Source organism: Otolemur garnettii, unplaced genomic scaffold, assembly GCF_000181295.1.
Source record: "Otolemur garnettii isolate 467f Iridium unplaced genomic scaffold, OtoGar3 scaffold00003, whole genome shotgun sequence".
NCBI classification, from domain to species: Eukaryota; Metazoa; Chordata; class Mammalia; order Primates; family Galagidae; genus Otolemur; species Otolemur garnettii.
In genome coordinates, this window is record NW_003852398.1 from 44,241,454 (window position 1) to 44,261,560 (window position 20,107).

General features: G+C 34.6%; 1 protein-coding gene across 2 annotated transcripts in view; it reads left to right on the forward strand.

Annotated features, from left to right (window-relative positions):
* The window catches only part of RAPGEF6 (Rap guanine nucleotide exchange factor 6), a 184,820-nt gene that overhangs the window by 82,942 nt on the left and 81,771 nt on the right, over positions 1-20,107 (forward strand). For both annotated transcript variants that reach the window (XM_003782219.3, XM_023516451.1), the window contains exon 7: positions 14,669-14,800. In XM_003782219.3, the coding sequence (XP_003782267.1) occupies positions 14,669-14,800 (132 nt within the window). The remainder of the gene's footprint in view (positions 1-14,668; positions 14,801-20,107) is intronic.

Below are 20,107 nucleotides of genomic sequence, written 5' to 3' on the forward strand. Positions count from 1 at the left end.
AGACATAGTCTCACTACGTCACCCTCACTAGAGTGGTATGGCATCACAGCTCACAGCAACCTCAAACTCTTGGGTTTAAGTGGTTCTCTTGCCTCAGCTTCCCAAGTAACTGGGACTACAGGTGCCAGCCACAACACCTGGCTATTTTTTTGTTGTAGTCGTCATTGTTGTTTAGCAGGCTCAGGCTGGAGTCCTAGCTGCTAAGCTATAGGCACCAAGCCATCACTTACTACTTTTATGGTGGTCCCTGAATAATGGCTAGCTGCTTACACTTGACCATAAGTGTGACCCCTTAAAAAGGTTTTTACCAAGATATGTTCTGCTTTTATGGGTTCTGAGAGTGTTTGTTTGATTGATCAAGCCATTCCTATAGTAAGAAATAGGAACACCCCTCCCCCCACTACTTGCTCCTGAGAAACTAAGGGACATTGATTGCTAAGATCTTCTTATGGAATGCCAGTGAAAAACAGCATAAACATTTACACATGTGAAAGTGAAGGTGGTGTAAACACTTAATTGCATCACTCATCAGGACAATTTAGAGTTTGAGCTATGTAAGTTAAATTTACTGTTTGATGAAGAAGCAGTCAACCTTGTGAACTTTATTTTGCATTTGTGGGCTTGATAGATCCTGATTGTTTTTAATTATATTTGATGTTTTGTAAATACTTGTAGAATGAAATAATGAGCGCATAAACAGTCCTCTATCATTTCTAAACACAGGAGGTTTGTATCTGGAGCCTTTGCTAATCTCACTTGTGTGTAAGACAATGAGTACTCATCAACTGCTGTTGAGAAATTTGGAGCCCCACCTGTAAATATCTGCAACTTTGAATATTGCTGCTTCTCTCTCCATATTTATAACCCAGAGTGCTCTGGACAGGTATTGTGTTCTTTGTGGTGTTTTCCACCTTAAAAACAGGAAAGCATGTTATCTAGTATCTCCTAGGAGACTTAAGCTCCTCATTTTTCTTCTGGAAAACAATGTAGAATTTGTGATAGCAGGCTCTTGGACCTATAGAGGGTGGTGAGTCCACAAAGAGAAAAAACACAAAAGTGATATACCTAAAACTAGGACAAATGCCAATTTAAAGGAGATTTTTAAAAACTTTTTGTTAAAAAAAATACTATTGAGAGAAGCATTAAGAAAAAATGAATTTTCTGTCATCCTCAAATGATTTTTCACGGTTGTGAAATATCCCTGGGGGCTCGGTTCCAGGACACCTTGCAGATACCAAAATCTGAGGACACATAACCTACTTATATCCTCCCATGTACAGTAATGCAGTACATAATGTCATTTCAGTCAGCATTGAACTGGGTATCAGTAGTGGTCCCCTAAGATTAAAATACCTTCTTTTACATAATGTCATTTCAGTCAGCGTTGAACTGGGTATGGGGTAGTGGTCCCATAAGATTATAATACCTTCTTTTCACTGTACTTTTTCTGTGTTTAGATATGTCTGATTGGCAAATATTTACCATTGTGTTACAGTTGCCTGGATTATTCAGTACAGTAATATACTGTATGATTTTTTTAGCCCTGGAGCAATAGGGTATCCCTCACAATCTAGATGTGTAGTGGGCTCCACTATCTAGGTGTGTAGGTATACTTTGTGATGTCCACACAATGGCAAAATGACCTAACAACACATTTCTCAGAAAGCATTACTGTCATTGAGTGACACATGACTGAATTTTAAGTCATCTCTAGATTTCTTAATAATACCTATTAAAATGTAAATTGTATGTAAAATAATTATTACACTGTGTGCTTTAAATTTATGTTTTACTGTGTTTTTTTTTTTACTGTATTATTTTTATTAGTTTTTTTCTTGAATATTTTCTTTCTCTCTTTTTTTTAATACAGAGTCTCACTCTGTTGCCCTGGATAGAGTGCTATGGCATCATAGCTCACAGCAACCTCAAACTCTTGCTTGAGCTTGAGCAATCCTCTTGTGTCAGACTCCCAAGTAGCTGGGACTGTGGATGCCTGGCTAGTTTTTTTATTTTTAGTAAAGACAGGGTCTCACTCTTGCTCAGGCTGCTCCCAAACTCCTAAGCTCAAGCAGTCTACCACCTAGGCCTCCCAATGTGCTAAGATTACCAGTATGAACCACCATGCCCAGTTATTTTCTTAATATTTTTAATTTGCCATTAGTTGAATTCATGGTTGCAGAACCCACAGGCACAGAGAGCCTGCACTGTGTATCTTTTGAGTAATTCAGATCTTTTAACTAATTTAGATAATGAAGAATATTTAGTTATATATCTAGCCTTTTAATTTTCTTATGTAATTCAGTTTTTCCTGGAACATTATTTTGAATATTAATGTTATACAATATTTTCATGCAGCTTCTAAATTTTTCCTATTACAAACAACTTTTTTTTTTAGGTAAAGTCCCTCTTATAATTGTGACCCGCCCCCAAGAGGTGTGCCATACACCCTAATATTGTGCCCATGAAGTGGGAGCACACCCATCCCCTCTCCCTCATCTTGAATTGATTTGAGTTTTTCTCTTATGTGGGTATTAGATTGCCTACCGGCTTCATATTAGAATTGAGTACATTGGATTCTCACTTCTCCATTCTTGTGATACTTTACTAAGAAGAATGTGTTCCAGCTCCATCCAAGTTAATACAGAAGATGTGAAGTCTCCTTTTTTTAATGGCTGAATAGTATTCCATGCTATCCATATACAACAGCGTGTTAATCCACTCCTGGGTTGGTGGGCATTTACATTGTTTCCATAATTTGATGATTGTAAATTTAACTGAGATAAACAGTCTTCTACAGTAGTTCTCAACCTTCCTAATGTCGCAGCCTTTTAATATAGTTCTTGTGGGTCAGGACAGGAGAACCGCTGGTCTAGTACAAATGTCCAAAATGCTATTACAAACAACTTTTACAGATAAATCTATGTATGACTCTTGATTGTTTCTTTCAGATAGATTCATAGACATTAAATTACTGGGTTAAAAGTATGAAAACTTTTTAAAATTCTGTGTAAATATTACAGATTTCTAAGTTATCATTTTAAAAAATTATCTTTGTCATTCACTATGTATGAACTTAAGGGGTATTAAGAGAAATTGGAACTTGAACAGGGCATGCCTTTCAGATTGTAGGGTGCAGTTATAGGTAACACTGATTCAGGTGGATATGCCTAGGGACCTAGAATCAGGAATATTTTTATCATACTTGAAACACTTCACACAGTAAATTGTTAAAGCTCTTTTGATGTTCTTTAAAGCATCAGTGACCTAAGACAGTGACTTGTGATAGCATTCCAGTTGGAAGGGGAATAACAGCTATTCAAACAGCAAACAAATTAATGCTGATTGTTTATTGCCTATTAGTTGGATTTAGTTATGTGTTTCATAACTACCATGGTCTGTGTGTGGCTTTTGTAGTACTAGAAAATGTAATTTTTTAAATTAGAGAAGTGATATAAAGGTAGTCTCTAATGTAATTCAGGAATTTGCAGATAGTTTTAAAAAGAGACTTTATTTTCCTATCACTATGGGTCTCTTTTAAGTATTAGGCAGATTTTATTTTTTGAAGAAAAATAACAGTTTTAAAATTTTAGGTTTGCCTGTACTTTGTAACATACTGGAGTGACTACCATATATGCAAAGTATATTCCTCTGTGGGTGTATGAAAATGCTTGATATACAACTGGACAGTGTAGGGAAAATAGAAGCATGGTGGTGCCTTTTATTGTTCATTCAATTTCACTGATTCTAATTATAGAAGCTTACATCACCTTGGTTGATGGTGACAGCTTCTCCCTTTTGCTTTTTTTCCCCGCTATTGCTCCCTAAGGTTGGATCGTATTTCATAGTGCATATATGTCCTGCTGGGGCTTTGACAGAGTGTTTCTGACACCATGAGGGTGATCAGTTAGTGGACATGGATGACAGTATGCTGAAGCACACTGTTTCCTACAAAAAATAAGACTGTACTCTGGCTTCCATTCCTGCAAAAAGGCTGAGGAATAGGTAGGATGCAGTTTGAATGCAAGAATTCCTGAGGGGCACGAGTTATTAGAGTTAACTGTGTCTGATAACTACAAAGATTCATTTTGGATGTTCAAGTTAAGCAGCTAGGAAAGGGGGGTGGAAAGCTTTCAATGATCATTTAAAAGGACTTGTATGTTACCTTTTATCTTTGGAGTCACTTATTCATTTATTTTCCAAAAGGCTTAAAATGTTTCTGCTATGTAAAGCAGTACATGCTGCAACTTATATTTTAAAGAACAAATACAACTAAAACACAGAAATATGTGCCTTGTTTCTTTTATTTTGTAAAACTACAGAATTTTTCTTTTGTTCCTCACCTTCTTATGAGAGTCGCTATTCTAAATTGTGACTAAAATATTTCACTGCACAGGTGGGGAATAAATTTGTATGTCTGTGTCTGAGATTAGTGTAAATTTGGGTTTTGTTACAATTTTTATTTTTCATAATGCCTAGAATGTGTATCCTCTGATAGCCTACCTTTATCTCTGGTGATTTTTCCCTCCCTCCTTTTCATTGTTGCCACATATTGACATAAGGGTATATTGATAGTTGAGCAACTATCAGAACCTTATCTTTGTTATTCTGTATAATACGATTTTCACATATTTCAGTTTATGTTTAAAACTAAAGAAGATGATTTCAGTATGGCTTACCCTTACCATCATGGCCTTTCATATGTAGGGGAAGTGTGTTCTTAAGTGGCTATAGTGATAATTCCCATATGATGTGTAGATCAGGACATTTTCTTTTGCTGCAATTACTTCATATGAATAGCTAAGATAAGATGAGATCATGATGAAATTCTGAAAGTGATACAAATGAAAAATAGGTCATCTACCTATATATTTTAGTTATAAATAAAGTACTATTTTCTCCAAAGATGTTTATTTCTTCTTTTTGTAATTAATTGAAAGATTAAGTCATTATTTCATCAGAATGCTGGTACATTGACAAGCTGAGTGTGGAATTTGGCAGTTTCTTGGCATTGTTACACAGGGAGATTTTACATGATAGGATCACCATTCAGTTCCCTAGAATAGCAAATACTATGAGATGAATTGGTAGAACAAGGAAAAGGATGATGTCATCTTCACTTGGAAGCCAAACTAAAGAGAAAGAGGATTTTGTTCCTTTATTGGGTTCGTGTTTACTACAGTAGCTCTAACATATGGCATTAGTGGATTACATTTCTTACACAGAGCAGCAGTTTTTCAAAGCAGCTAAGAGATGGCTGTCTCCCTTGCTCAGCTTAAGGTCTCTCTTTGTGTGTTATGAGCATGATTTATAAAACGAGAGAGGTATGCATTAGGATTTTGCTGTTTGACTTGGCTATAATATATTCTGTTATAATATATGCAAATACAATTATTGCCTGTCAGGGAAACTGAAATATTCTTGAGTCGTATTACTAAGATTTATGTAGAAAATGCTTGTGTTTTAAAAACTTATTATTAGCAGAAGTTTGTCTTTATCCATATACAATGGACCTACTATGATTTTTCTATTTTAAAGAATGATTAATGTTAGGTTTTAGTTAATTTATACTTGAATACTTAATATTTATTGGAATTCCAATTCACTAATAGTTTAATTAGACTGGGGGAAAAATGTGCTTAAAAATCAACCTGTGTAGATAACTAGTGTCGTGCTTATTTGTATTTTGTGAGATTTAATTTTATATTTAAAAGCAAATTTTGTATATCTTTCGGAATTTTTGTAGAAAACAATTCTTAAGTTCTATGGAAATCAAAATTTATAAAGCGTGTGTTTTGAAAGATTGACTTTATTCAGAATGATGTTTAATTTTACTTAAATTCTAATCATATAAGTAGCAGTATAATTCAGATTGACAGTACAGTGTTGTTCAGAAAGTGACTCAGACTTTGCCTAAACATATCTAAGAAGTCAGTGTATGCGTATGTGTGTGTGCGTGCGCACGAGCACACCTAATCAGATGCCTCTTCTGTAGTCAGTGCAGTCATTTGTCATAATACCTGTCTCTCAGGTAATATCTCCTATGTTGCACACCTCTTTCTCCCCAAAATGAAAGTGTTAGGTGAACGTAAAGTGAAATAATTGTTACTTTGATTTGTTTATTGACTGTTAGTTTCATGACTTCACAGACTGGTGATGTCAGCTGTATAACTAAAAACTATGTCTTTTGCCATCGAGCGGCACCATGCCAAGCTTAAGTGGGAGTGTCTGTAGGAGGCACCTTGTGGCAGAAGCATGAAGAACAAGAATAGGTACTTAGAGGTATTGTGTTTTCAGATGGAAAAGGGCGTGGCACAATAAAAAATCTTTTTGGGGGGATAATTTTTATACAGAATTGGGGAAATTTCCTTTAGTTCAAACTCACTTTGGAAGCAAGTTTAAGGATTTTCTTTTTTGATTTCTTCTGAGTTTTTCTGGCATCTTGTCTCTTTCTAGGAATTGAGCTATAGAAAAATAGCGTGTTGTATAGATTATTCTTCCTCAAAGGGATTGGTGAATCCTATAGCTATTGTGTGATTTCTTTTTCAGCTTTCTCTTGCAAAATGAAGTTCTATTGTTTCCATTTAAATATGCTATTTACATACAAATCTTAGTACCAGTTTTTATATATTTAATGTTAATTTAGAAGGATTCTGAAGGTTATACCTTTCAGAACAGTTATTTATGAATAGCAAGTTTGCAAACCAGAAGTCTCAAATTAGTAGTGTTATAAACACACGTATAACATCTGAGAACTAGGCTGCTTCGTGTATTTAGAATGCAAGACTCTTACCAAAGCTAATTATTTTCCCTTGGGAAGACAATACTGTGTTAAATTTGAATAATAATATTAGGAAATGTGGCTTCTCAAATACAGCTTCTGTCAATGTGCAGAATTAAAAATCAAAATAGATTTTTAGAGCTGTTAAATAGAAAAGGTGCATGGCCAAATTTTTTATTATAGAATTTAGCTTGCTGACGTGTCTCAGAAAAGGGAGGGTGTGTGTGTGTGGAGGTGTGTGTGTGTGTTTTCAATAAACTGCTCTTTGGGCTACATCTGCAGATACAGTAGCCAATTGATCTAATGCAGTTTCTGAAGGCTTTCTGTACAGGTGATGTCATCCTTTTAGCTCTATTCTCCTCCCACTCTTTCCTTCTTATTAGATATTTCATCTTACTGCAGAGCATAGAATCAATAGGAGCTTCTCCTTAGGGAGCTGCTGTGAAACAGGCAAGGACAGTAGGAATTAAGACACTAACATACAGTCTTGCTTTAGCAGAAGATAAAGCATTTTTGTACCATATCATATGTAAATTTTTAGCCAGAAAAGCCAGAATTACATCAACAGTGCTGTGTTACTGATGCATTAGAACAAGAAGCAATACTGCAGAGCTGTAAATAGTGCATGTGAAAACAGAAAATAATTTGAATTTTGGAGATTCTTAGGCATTCTGCAGGACAAACCTGTTACAGCATATTATTTTCTAACTATCGTTTGCTCAACGGTTGATTTAAAAAAGACAAAACCTCTGGTGGCTAAGAATATAAAGAAGAAACTTTAATCTTCAAGATGCAGTATTTGCTTCTGATACAGAAGAATTGCTGCAGTGGTTGTGCTATAGAATGAAATAAGTTGAAGAAAAGACAAAGCTCTATTACCAAGAGGAAAGGTTTTACGGCACCCAGGAACGCGGATTGGTGCATGTTGGCTTATTTGCTTTGATTGATACTGTATTAACTGTGTGCTGCCACTTTGCATGTCTGTGCCAGATGCCTGAGGATGCATGTGTTTGTATGTTCTGAGCCAGATTTGCTTGTTAAAGTAAACATTTTTATGAGAAGTGTTAGAGTTGTCAAGAACAATACTCTAAGCTATTGAAAGCTCCTGATTTCAGTTTGAAAAGGGGTTTGGAGAGGCTGCCATTATATAACACTGGAATGGTGTATGATTTGTAAAAAGAAACTTGACAGAATTTTGTCATCATACTCATCAGTGTGGCTGTGGTTTGAAAAAGAAACTATCCTTTCCAGCCTAGGAAATGGCTTTTCTTGTTCGCTGTTATGCCAATTGTCTTCAGCCATGGGCCTCCAAAGTAAGTAATTGTTATTCTTTTCTTTGAGATTAATATAATTTAGTTATTAAATTTATGATCTATTTTGAATGTCAGTAAGCTTTATTGTGCTATTTTATTTTCTAAACTTTAAAAATAAGAACCACAGAACAGTTCTAAAAAGCTCAATCTCATTGCCACATTGTTTTTTATTTGAAGAAATACCTAAAATATTCTAATGTGACTTAGAATTCAAAAAGTACCTTTTTAATCAGAAGACAAAGTGCAGTGTATTTGAAGTGTACTTTCTTCAGACTGAATTGTCATTTAGTTATGGTTATTTCTGTACTTACCTGTGATTATACTCTTTAACTAGAATGTTTTCTGCTTCATTTTCTTAAATGGTTGATGTATTTAAATATATCCATCAAGTCTTATATTATACAACATTTTTCACTAATATGGTGCTGTCAGATAAATTGACTGAATTGTGCTATTTTATGAAGACTAGGTGATCATTCTTAAGCAGTGAGATAATATGAAGCAAATACTCAGTATGAAAAGTGATTGTGTGAAAGTATATTTAAAATGTTTCTAAGTATTTTCAAAGTAGTAGCAAGTCAACCTCCAATGGCTTGAGACTATTTAAGGTCATCTATCATAGTTGTCAGTTTAAACCAAACATATTGACTCACAAAAAAAGGAAAATCCTACACAACAGCCCAGGCTAAGTTGTAGGAAAATGTACACTATAATTCAATAAATTTTATTGTTCATAGTGGCTGTTTATATAGTCTGTAATTTTATGTCATTCAAGTATCTTTCCTGCCATGTGTGTTAATTTCTGATCAAAACAGAAAAATGAAAAAATGTGAAATTTTAATTTTGTTTTATAAAATGAAATGCTTTAGAAAACTCTTGCTTGTAATGTTAAAATTTCTTTATTCTCTTGAATGGAGACATGCACAATAGAGACCCCTCTTAACGATGGTCTGAAATCATGTCTTTGTTTAAAGATTGTCCTGTCAATGGTGACTAAGGGAGAAATGCTGTGATAGCATCATGGTATACTGTTTTGTCTGGCCTCCCTCCCTGCATATCTTTTTTAAAGGCAGCTTCTGGAAGGACATTTAAATTCACTGTCCATTTGGCAAACAAGTGATTGAAATGTAAAGAGATGAGCAGAAGCCTTGTTATATAATTTATGCAAGCTATTATCTGCTAAAGCATAGATGAGCCCGTTAGTACAAATGCCACCTGTAGGGCCCAAGCATTACTGATGCTTTATAGTGGCACTATTGAGGTTTAAAACCACTTATAGAAAGGAAATGGATTGAGACCATGTAAAAAAGCTTTAAAGAAAATTAAGAATGAGATATAGGAGTTGTTTTTTAAGATGACCAAAAAAGAGCCTTTGTAGGTATTTGTAGCCAACTTTGATTCAAGATTTAACAAGTACAGAGGAGTCAAAGAGGATTTTAAACATCAGATTCTAAGGTTTCAATAAATGCCAACAAATACCATATGAGCAGAATTCTGTGATTGGTACTTTACTGTGAAAATTAAGCATTTATGAGAGTAGTTGTCTCCTTCCCCCTTTTATCCCCCATCTCTCATGTTACTGTTGATGAATTTTAATTCTGGATTGTGATTAAACACATAAAACTTACTAATTTTCCATATTTGCTACTTTGTGTTTTCTACTACATTTTACTGATTTTATTTTTATTTATTCATGCATTTTGCCCATGTGACTACACATTTATATTTTACTACTCCTGAATTCATGTATTTTCTTGCTTAAATAAATAATTACATCAGCAGTATTCTGTGAGGACATGACCCTTAAGTCCTTATGTTGTCAGATCACCTTATTTAGTCTTAAGATTTAATTGTCTAGTTAGGCATAAAGTAGTACATCTAAAGTCTTTTCCCTTTAGCTCTTTTTTCTTTAGAGACAGAGTCTCACTATGTTGCCCTCAGTAGGGTGCCATGGTGTCACAGCAATCTCAGACTCTTGGGCTTAAGTTATTCTCTTGCCTCAGCCTCCCAAGTTAGCTGGGACTACAGGTGCCCACCACAACACCCATGTATTTTTTGGTTGCAGTTGTCATTGTTTAGCAGGCCTGCGCCAGATTTGAACCCAACAGCCTTAATGTATATGGCCAGCACCCTAACCACTGAGGTACTGGCGCTGAGCCTTCTCTTTAGCTCTTTAAAAAATTTAATGCCATGTCTTCTGGCATTTATCATTGCTGATGAGAAGTCTGAACTCCTTGCAGTTCTTGTTCCTTTATTAAGTACTCTGTTTTTCTCCTTTATGGTGGTTAGTTGTGCTTTTTTTTTTTAATACTTGATTCCATAAAATTTTACTGTGGATTGTCTACTGTTTTGTTTTATTTCCCCTGCTTGGCACTTGGAGGATTCTCTCAAACTTAAAGATTCTCATTTGTCGTCAGTTGTGAAAAATTTATTTTTAGAAAATTGCAACTCCTTTATTAATCTCCAGTCTCTTCAGGTGTTACAACTCTGAGTTGTCTGTCTATACTGTCTCCAAATATTTGTTTCATACTTTATTTTCAGTTTGTATGTTCTTAGTTTCATCTTCTGTTTCACTAATACATTTTTTTTTTTTTTTTTTTTTTTTTGGAGACAGAGTTTCACTTTGTCACCATCTATAGAATGCTGTGGTATCATAGCTCACAGCAAACTCATATTCTTGGGCTCAAGGATCCTCTTACTTCAGCCTCCCCAAATAGCTGGGGCTACAGGTGCCCACCACCATGCCCAGCTAGCTATTCACTAATACATTCTTCATTTGTGAACAATTACAATTAAATATGTAAATTCAGTCATTGTTTAATTCTGAAATCTCTTAAGTGATGCTTTTTCATAATTACCTTTGCTTTTATAATTTGTTTTCATTTTATGTATGCTCTTCCTTTTTCTTATTATTTTATTAGCTCTGACTTCAAGTGTAAATTCTTCTTAATTGAGTTTTTGGGGTTTCTTTCAGGCCATGACTTTACTTGTGCGATTCTTAGTTGGAAGTTCAACTTTCTGGTCTATTAGAGTTGCTTGCTTGAGATGAGTATTTACTAGGTGGAGAAGGCTTTGTGCCTGCAAATAGAACCCAGTTCTTCTGTTGTAGATGATCCTTCTGATATCCTATCCAAAAGTTCAAGTTGACTTGAAGTCCTACCACTTGACCTACAGTACCATATATCTCATCATGTCATCACATCAGCAGTATACAATTATTGTCATGATTGTGCAGAGATTATCAAAAGAAAAGAACTAGATTTTTGGAGAATGTTAACACAATGTATGTGAAAGAGAGGTAGGAGATACATAAGTAATCTAGAGGCGATTTAAAGTATATGGGAGGATATTTGTGGGTATATGCAAATACTATACCATTTTATACAAGGGACCGGAACATCTGTGTTTTGGTATCCACAAAAGGGTCTTGGCTTGACCTAATCTGCAGAGGGGACAACCACATATATATGCACATATGCACAGTAAGATAGATACAGAGAATGTTAAATGCCACATTCAAATGAATGGAATGATGACACATGGAATTATTTCACCTCCCATTTATAATTGCTATTATAATTATTTTGTTGTTATCTAATTTATGTCACTTTTTACTGTTTCCAGTGCTTATATGTTAAATGTTAATTCTCAGCTTTGCTATAAATATCAAGTATATTAGTACTTATTATGTTTTCACAGGTATTCTAATGAAACCTATCTTTGAATCTTAACTTATTTTTTACCATTATAAAAAGACTATATTCTTTGTGTGAACATTTAGTTGCTAACATTTTCAGCACATTCCCAGTATTTATGGCCCTTTCGTAAAATGGGCCATATGAGAAAATCACCCTCATTTACAGGGTGGACATAAAGTTTATGTGCAGTTTAAAATAATTTCACATAGTAAATTGTACATGAATTTTGTAGACACCCTGTGTTTGTTTTTAGTTTTGAAAAGTCAGATACTTTCAGTCTAGGAATACTTTCTCCCTAAGAATATAAAACATTTCAACTGAATGTTGCATGTAAAGCTAAAGCGCCTTCATCACCAGCCCCAATTTTTCTCCTTTTCTAGGAAGTATTACTATTGATTGGCATATATTCTTTAAAATCTTTCCTGCAAACCTAGATATCTGTATAACCAGAAATCTCATAATACTATTTTTATGGCTTCTTTTTCCTTTATACTATTAGAAATACTGTTTGTAAATGAGTGTCCTTGTACACCTCTCCTTGTTCACATGTGTGCTTTAGGGTAGGTACCCAGAGAGAAATTGTTGAATTATTAGGCATACAAGGTCGGACAGTTAAGTTTGCAAACTTGTCCTAGAAAAAGTGCTACATACCTCATTGCTGAATATCACTATAGTCACCTTCGAAGTACTGCCCTCAGAAGACTATGCAACAGTGCCAGCGCTCAAAGCACTTTTTCTAGGATGATTTCATAAACTTAATTGTCTGCCCTTATATGATAACAGTTCTGATAGCCATTTCAGAAAAAGAGTTCTGAAAGTCCTTTGATGGGTGAAATAGGTGCATAGCTTCCTAAGGGGAGTACTTTGAAGGTTACTATGGTGATATTCAGCAGTGAGATAGGTAGCACTTTTTCAGAATAAATTCATGAACTTAATTGTCCACCTTCATATGCCTGGTCTTATTGAGATGTTGTCTATGCAAAATTTTAAAATAATTTGAAGACTAGGATGATTTTTTCCTTCCTGTAGTGAAGAGTTGTATTTCCTTGTAACAGTTAACAAGCAGTCTTGAATAACCTTAATTCAGCAATCAGGTATGAGATGATTCTAAAATCAGTATTAATTTACATTTGGGTCACATTTACTTTTAGAGTTATAATTTACTCTCCAGGGTCCCAATCCAAAGATGGTCCTTCCATGCTGGCCCTTTGGATTCAACTTTTGTTCCTTTTGCCAGAGGCTTCCAAGAACTGCTTCTCAGCCTATTGGCCTCCACCTTAGAAAACAAAAATATTAAGGGAAAAGGCAGCCTTGAAGGACACATATTGTGTGTGTATACTCTCTGTGTGTGTGTAGTCCAGATTTTCTGTTATCTTAGTAGTAGGATTCTTCTGAAATACCTAAGCCAATATTCTCAGCAAGGGAATTTTATGTGTAGTTTTCATAATTACAGTAACTCCTCTTCAGACACTACAACTCAAACTGGACTGTTTTCTCCTTTTAGAGTATATTTAATTTACACTGTGTTTCTTTAATATTTTCTATAGTAAAGCAATGATAAACCTTGTTTTATTTTTCTTAATCATCTTGAATAGCACATTGCACAGAAATTATTTGGAAGATTTAGAAGCATGCTTCCTGTGTAAAACTTTACACCAGAACACAGTGGGGTATATCTTTTTTTTATCTCCTCTAGCATTTATTTTGAGATGTCTATTTTAGTAATACTTTATGGTTTAAAATGTACAACCACAATAGTGATAAAAAGTATTACCACATTAAAGATGGGGTGGCAGAATCATTTCCTTCTTGTGTTTCTTATATTCCTGTAGCACAGACATTCGTTAAATCTTTTTGATTATTAATTTTTCTGGGCCTACTATAAACCAATATAATATTAAGTGTAAAAATGTTTATAATTTTTTTGAATATTAGATGTAGTCAATTTATTACTTGTTCTAAGTCTTACTGCCAACAGGTGATACTTTAGTGCAAGAGACTGCTGTTTTATGCAGGTATTAGTTACCATTTTGTATTAGTAGGGTGTATGTGTGCATATGCATGTATTTTAATAGCATTTCTACCCTTTACAGTGGAAACAGACAATCTGGGGGAGGGTGAGATTTTCTGAAATATCATTAGTTAATTGCAGTCTCTTTTGAATACTATTTAGTGGGCTTATCACCACAGACTTATTTAACAGTTTCAGAGAGTACCATTGGTTCATTATAATCTACCCAGAAGAAAAAAAATCATTTTGTCATAAGGACATTTGTACTAGACTTTTATTACAGCTCAATTTACAATTGATAAAATATAGAAACAACCTAAATGCTCACCAATCCAGGAATGGATTAACAAGCTGTGGTATAGGTATACCATGGAATACTATTAAGCCACTAAAAAAGATGAAGACTTTATAGCTTTTGTATTAACCTATATGAAATTGAAACACATTCTTCTTAGTAAAGCATCACAAGAATGGAGAAACAAGAATCCAGTGGACTCAATTTTGGTATGAGGACAATTGATGACCTAATACATGGTAGGGGGTGGTGGAATAGGGGAGCTGAGAGAGAGGAGGAGAGAGGGAGGTGGGGAGTCACAGTGTGTGACACACCTCTTGGAGGTGAGACATAGTTATAAGAGGAACTTTACATAACATGCAATCAGTGTAACCTGGTTCTCTATATCCTCAATGAATTCCCAACAATAAATTTAAAAAAATTTTTTTTCTTTTGCTAAGAATTTAGAATTTAAGGTAGAAATGAGGTTGCACAACAGTGTACATAAAGCAAAATGTATTGCAGAGTTGATCAAGAATTTCAAAAAGGTAAAGTTTGACATTGAGAATAACTTACATTATTTTTTTTCTTCAGCTTCCAGCTGATCTTACCAAGATGCACCTCACAGACAACCCGCATCCACAAGTGACCCATGTGTCTTCTAGTCAGTCTGGTTGCAGCATTGCCAGTGACTCTGGGAGCAGCAGTTTATCTGATATCTACCAGGTAATACTTTAAAAGTTTTTGTTTCGTGTGTGTGACTTTTTCACTCTGCCAAATATCCTGTGATTCTGGCTTAGACAGTCACATCTTTTATTTAGGGTATGAAATATTAGCAGTAGTCCTATTGAAAAATATCTTTTATATACTGTTTCGAATCTGTAAGCCCAATTAAATGATCTGTCTTTTGAGAATGATTAAGTTTGGTCCAGCAGTGTTTGGATATAGTGTTCTCTTTCATTTCTTTATCTAGGTGAATGCACATTAATATATAACACTTGCTTTGGTTTAAAAAAAGGTTCTGTAAGCAAGTGAACTTAAACTTGGAAAAGGGCAGATTTTTGTTAAATGTAGAATTAGAAGTCATGAGGAAAATTAGATCTGTTTTTGTATTATAAACCTTCTATTACTATAGTATAGCATAAATTAAGTAGTGAATTAGTATATTGACAGACTTTTCCATTTTTAAAACCCAGTATGAACAATTTGTCAAGCCTACTGAGCTTTTTAGCGATCCTTTGTAATAGTAGGGAGAAGGCTCGAAAGACCCATAAACTGAGAGAATCCTTATAGAATCCAACTGAGACTAAACCTAAATTAGGTTCAGGCCAGTACAGTAAGTGTTTTAAGATCCCAATAATGGAATTTCTATAGTGTCTCCTTTAGTGTAAGATGTGCAACAGTTCCCTGGGTGTGGTGCTTTATGTCCAGTGGTTTGTTTTATCAGAGCTCATGAATATAGAATGCTTTTAATAAAATAGAAGGTTTATGATATTGAAGTTTGTTTTCTTCAGGAATTCAAATGTATCACTTATTCCAAAGCTATCTAATAGAAATTTAATGTGAATGATATATTCAATTTTAAATTTTCTAGTGGCCACATTCAAAAAAAGTAAAAGGAGACCACACATGGTGGCTTACACCTGCAGTCCTAGCACTTTGGGAGGGCAAAGCAGAAAGATTGCTTGAGGCCAGGAGCTCAAGACTAGCCTGAGCAAGAGCAAAAAATAGAAAAATTAGCTGGTTGTTGTGGCACATGCCTGTAATTCAATCCTTAGACTGAGGCAGGAAGATCACTTGAGCCTGGGAATTTGAGGTTGTAGTAAGCTGTGATGATGCCACTGCACTCTGCCTGAGAAAGACCTCATCTCCACAAAAAAACAGAGCAAGACCTCATCTTCACAAAGAAAAAGAAGAAAAGGAAACAAAATTAATTTTAATAATTTATTTAGCACAATATATTCAAATATAGTTTTAACATGGGATCAGTGTTCTAACATTATAAATGGGTTACTTTGCATTCCTTTTCTATACTGAGTCTTCAAAAGCCAGAGTTGCTAGCACATCTCAATTCACACTAGCCATATTACAAGTGTCCAATAGCCACATGGGGCAGGTGGCTACCATATGGCGCAAATCTATAAAAATAGTATTATCATTGTCTGAGGAAAACCTTTTGGACTGTGATTCTATAGAATAATTCAGATTCTGATATTTGGGGAAAAATCAGCCCTAATTTAATAACGGGAAGTTTGCAGGCAGATACAAGATGGAACAAAGACAATTGCCATCTTTTGGTTTATTTCTCAACAAAGGTCATTGCTATGTCTATCTACATCTCCCTTTTTGTGATTTTATAGTACACAGAACGTGGAATTCTCCCTGTTCACCATTCTTTTTTTCTAGCTACTAGCCTGAGCAAGAGCAAGACCCCTGTCTCTCTAAGATATACAAAAAATTAGCCAGGTATGGTGGTGCACACCTGTAGTCTTAGCTACTCGGGAGGCGGAGGTGGCAGAATCTCCTGAGCCTAGGAATTGGGGGGAAGTTGCAGTGAGCTGGGATGATGGTGCTATACTCAAGCCTGTCTCTAAAAAAAATGAAAATAAAACAAAAAAACAAAACTTCAAAATAAAGTATTTACCACAGTCTGACAAAAAAAAAAAAAGTATAAGCCTGTGGTTCCAGTGTGAATGTTTCTAATCATATTAGCTTGAAGTTTAGCTAAAAGTTTACATCAAAGTGTTAGAATATCCTCAGAAAGAATATTTTATGCATCTTCAGAGAGTACTCAAGGGAATAAGATGCACTTCTTTCTAAATTTCTTTAAGTCTTTTCCAAGAGCTGGAAAATTGAGAAATATTAACTATCAAACAAAAACATTTACCTTTTCATTAACTCAAGTAACCCAAGGTACACATTTCACCTCCCGCCTTTTCTTTTTAGTTTCTACATAGAAAGTAAATAACGTTCTCAAAAATCTGAAGGCTGCAGTTACCACTTCAACGCATGATTCCCTAATTCACTGCTCTGGTGCCAGTCTCCAGATCTCTGCTGCCACATTTTCATCATTGGTCTTTTGTCACGTCAGCTACCCTTGACCCACCAACGTTCTCTTCTACCTGTCTTTAAATTACTATTGAGAATGTCACCAGAGGCCTATTTAAAATCTGTTATCTTTTTTTTTTTTGAGGACTATCAATTTTTTAATTCTCACTTGACATAAATTGCAATGACTTTAATTACTTCTTATTTTAAAAGCTCTAATGCCTCAGTGTTAATTCATTCCAAATTTCAAGCTTTTCACTTCTAATTATAATCTTCAGTCTGATTTTGTATTCCACTATCCCCTCACTTACATATGCTACAGGGTATCTATGTATTGATATATAAATATTAAAAATATAAACTGTAAGAATTTGTATTAAAATTAGAATTTGTATTTAATTTATATTAAAAATATAAACTAAGAATTTGTTTTTAATATTTATATATCAACACAGAAATATTTTGTACATATTCTGTAAAATTTTGTAATGAGTATTTAGTAAAGGTACACTTAGCTACAATTTGCCATTTTCCTCTATGTATGTATGGCAACCTTGGGCACACTGTGTGGATTCTCCTTCATGAATATGCCTGCCTTTCCCTGGCTTTGTGTTGTTTTAATTATGCTCTTCTCCCCATAGCTCCACGTAGACAACATTTTCATGCTATTGCCAATGTTTTTCCAACAGGAAGAGGTATCCCCTTCCTAGAACCCCCACAGCAGTTTTTCTCTGGGTTTTTCACTCTTGTCTTTTTTTGTTGTTGTTATTGTTTGTAGTTATATACAAACTTAACATTGTTCATCATCAGAGCAAATTTATGGAGAGCAGAGTTTGTATCTTACATTTGTTTTCCATGCTGAATCAAGTACAGTGTTGGCACTTAGGAAGCAATCCAGAAAAGTTTTTTTTAATTCCAAGAAAAATGCAGGCGGTCTCTGTTAACTAAAACTTCATTATCCATGGCAAAGGAGACTTGACTTTGCTTGCCTCCCCTGTTGTAGAGATTATGGAATACATCAGCCTAGCTAACAGGAGAGCCAGGATTCTAGCTCTGACATAGATGACAAAAAGGAAACACAAACACTAAATTGTTAGTAAAAAAGATTAAATAAAATACTAAAAATGGAAATGGAAAAAGGAGAAACACAGAATGTCTAAGGTTGTGATTTAATACTTCCCCTAAATTTGAAGTACAATTTTTGTAAGTTCATGTGACTCTTAATTCCAAGTTATAGTTCCCCTCATTGTAGCTTCATGTTTATCTAGATGCAAACAGGAAAAGGATATCCTCTGGTGTGTTATTTAGGGAAGGCCATGTCATCAAAAAAATCACCTCAGACTGTCTGCCTCACCAAATTCTATTTACACATACACGTAGAGACGTATTCATATGACAGGAAAAGAAAAACAGAAGAAGTTTAATACTTGTCTAAGTCTTATCACCAATATATGTATTTTTTTCCTGAATTTAATGTATTATAATCTTTCGGAAAGCCTGCTGTGTCCCACTTGCTAGGGTAAAATATAAATAGTTGAAAGGCAAGGGTTTAATCTAATGTAACCTACATAAATATGGAATATGTTTTGACTGACCCCCCTTTTTTGTACCAACTCTTGATCATTAGATATTACATGAGTCTCTGAGCTTTATTAAATTTTTTTTGGCTTATTTCCCCTGTCTTTACTTCAGTCTGAGTAGTTTTTATTGCCATTTCTTCAAGTTTACTCTTCTTCTAGTGTACATTTTCTTATTGAGAGTCTCCATTTTTCCTCTAATTATTATTTTCTTTTAAATCCTTGAACTTATTTATAAGTTGAAAGTGCTTGTTTTTAATTCCAACATCTCTAACACTCCTGGGTCTCTTTATGTTGATAGAATTTTTCCCCCCTCCTGGTTATAGGTCCCATTTCCCTGCTTCACATATCTATTAAGTTTTTATTGTATGCCAAATGTTGTAGACTATTTTTTTTAATTAATTTTTTTTGGTTTTTTTATTTCATTTTGTTGCTTTTTTTTTCTTTTTCTTTTCTTTCTTTTTTCTTTTTTCTTTTTTTGTTGTTGTTGTTGTTGTTGAGACAGAGTCCCACCCTATGCCCCTGAGCAGAGTGCAGTGGTCTGGTAGCTCACTGCAACCTCAGACTCCGGCTTGTGGGCATCCTGCTGCCTCAGCCTCTGAAAGCCACTGGGATTACAGGCGCTCACAGTGGCACCCAGCTGAGTTTTTCCATTTTTTTCATGAGTCAGGGTCTCGCTTTCGCTCAGGCAAGTCCTGAACTCCTGAGCTCAAGCAATTCTCCCTCCTCAGCCTGAGCCACCATGCCCAGCAAAAAAATTAACTCTTATCTAGTTATTAAAATACTAAACTTCTGCCTAGGAACTGCATCTTTAGAAGTATCATGCAGACTTCTAATCTTGGTAGATATTATATTTACCTTTATCTTAAGCACATGGCTTACCTTTGTTTAGTCAAGGATTTAGACCTTGTTTTCTATATAGTTCTTTGTATTTATTTCTTTTTAAATTTGAAAAAAGCCTTTTTAACTTCCTAGTATATTTTTGGCCACTCATACTTTTTATTAATTCCTTTTTTGTCACTGTCCTGTTGTGTACTCTTAACATTTTAATAGGTTAGTATATTTTCTTAACTAACTTCACTCATTATTTTTATACTGCTTTGAAAAGAATATAACTATAAGAAGACAATTATAAGAAGAGATCATATTATTTCCTTTGTAGTTTATATTAAAAGGTCCCTAAAAACATTCTTTTTTTTTTTTATTGAATGGTAACTATGTACATTAATGCACTTTTGGGGTACAGTCTGGGGTTTTCACATGCAATCTGAAATACTTCCATCAAACTAGTCAACACAGCCTTCATGTCATTTTCTCAGTTATTGTTTTAAAACGTTCACATTCTACTCTTAGAAAGATTCACTTGTACCCTATAAGATAAACCTCAGAAGTGATCCCTCCAAACCTC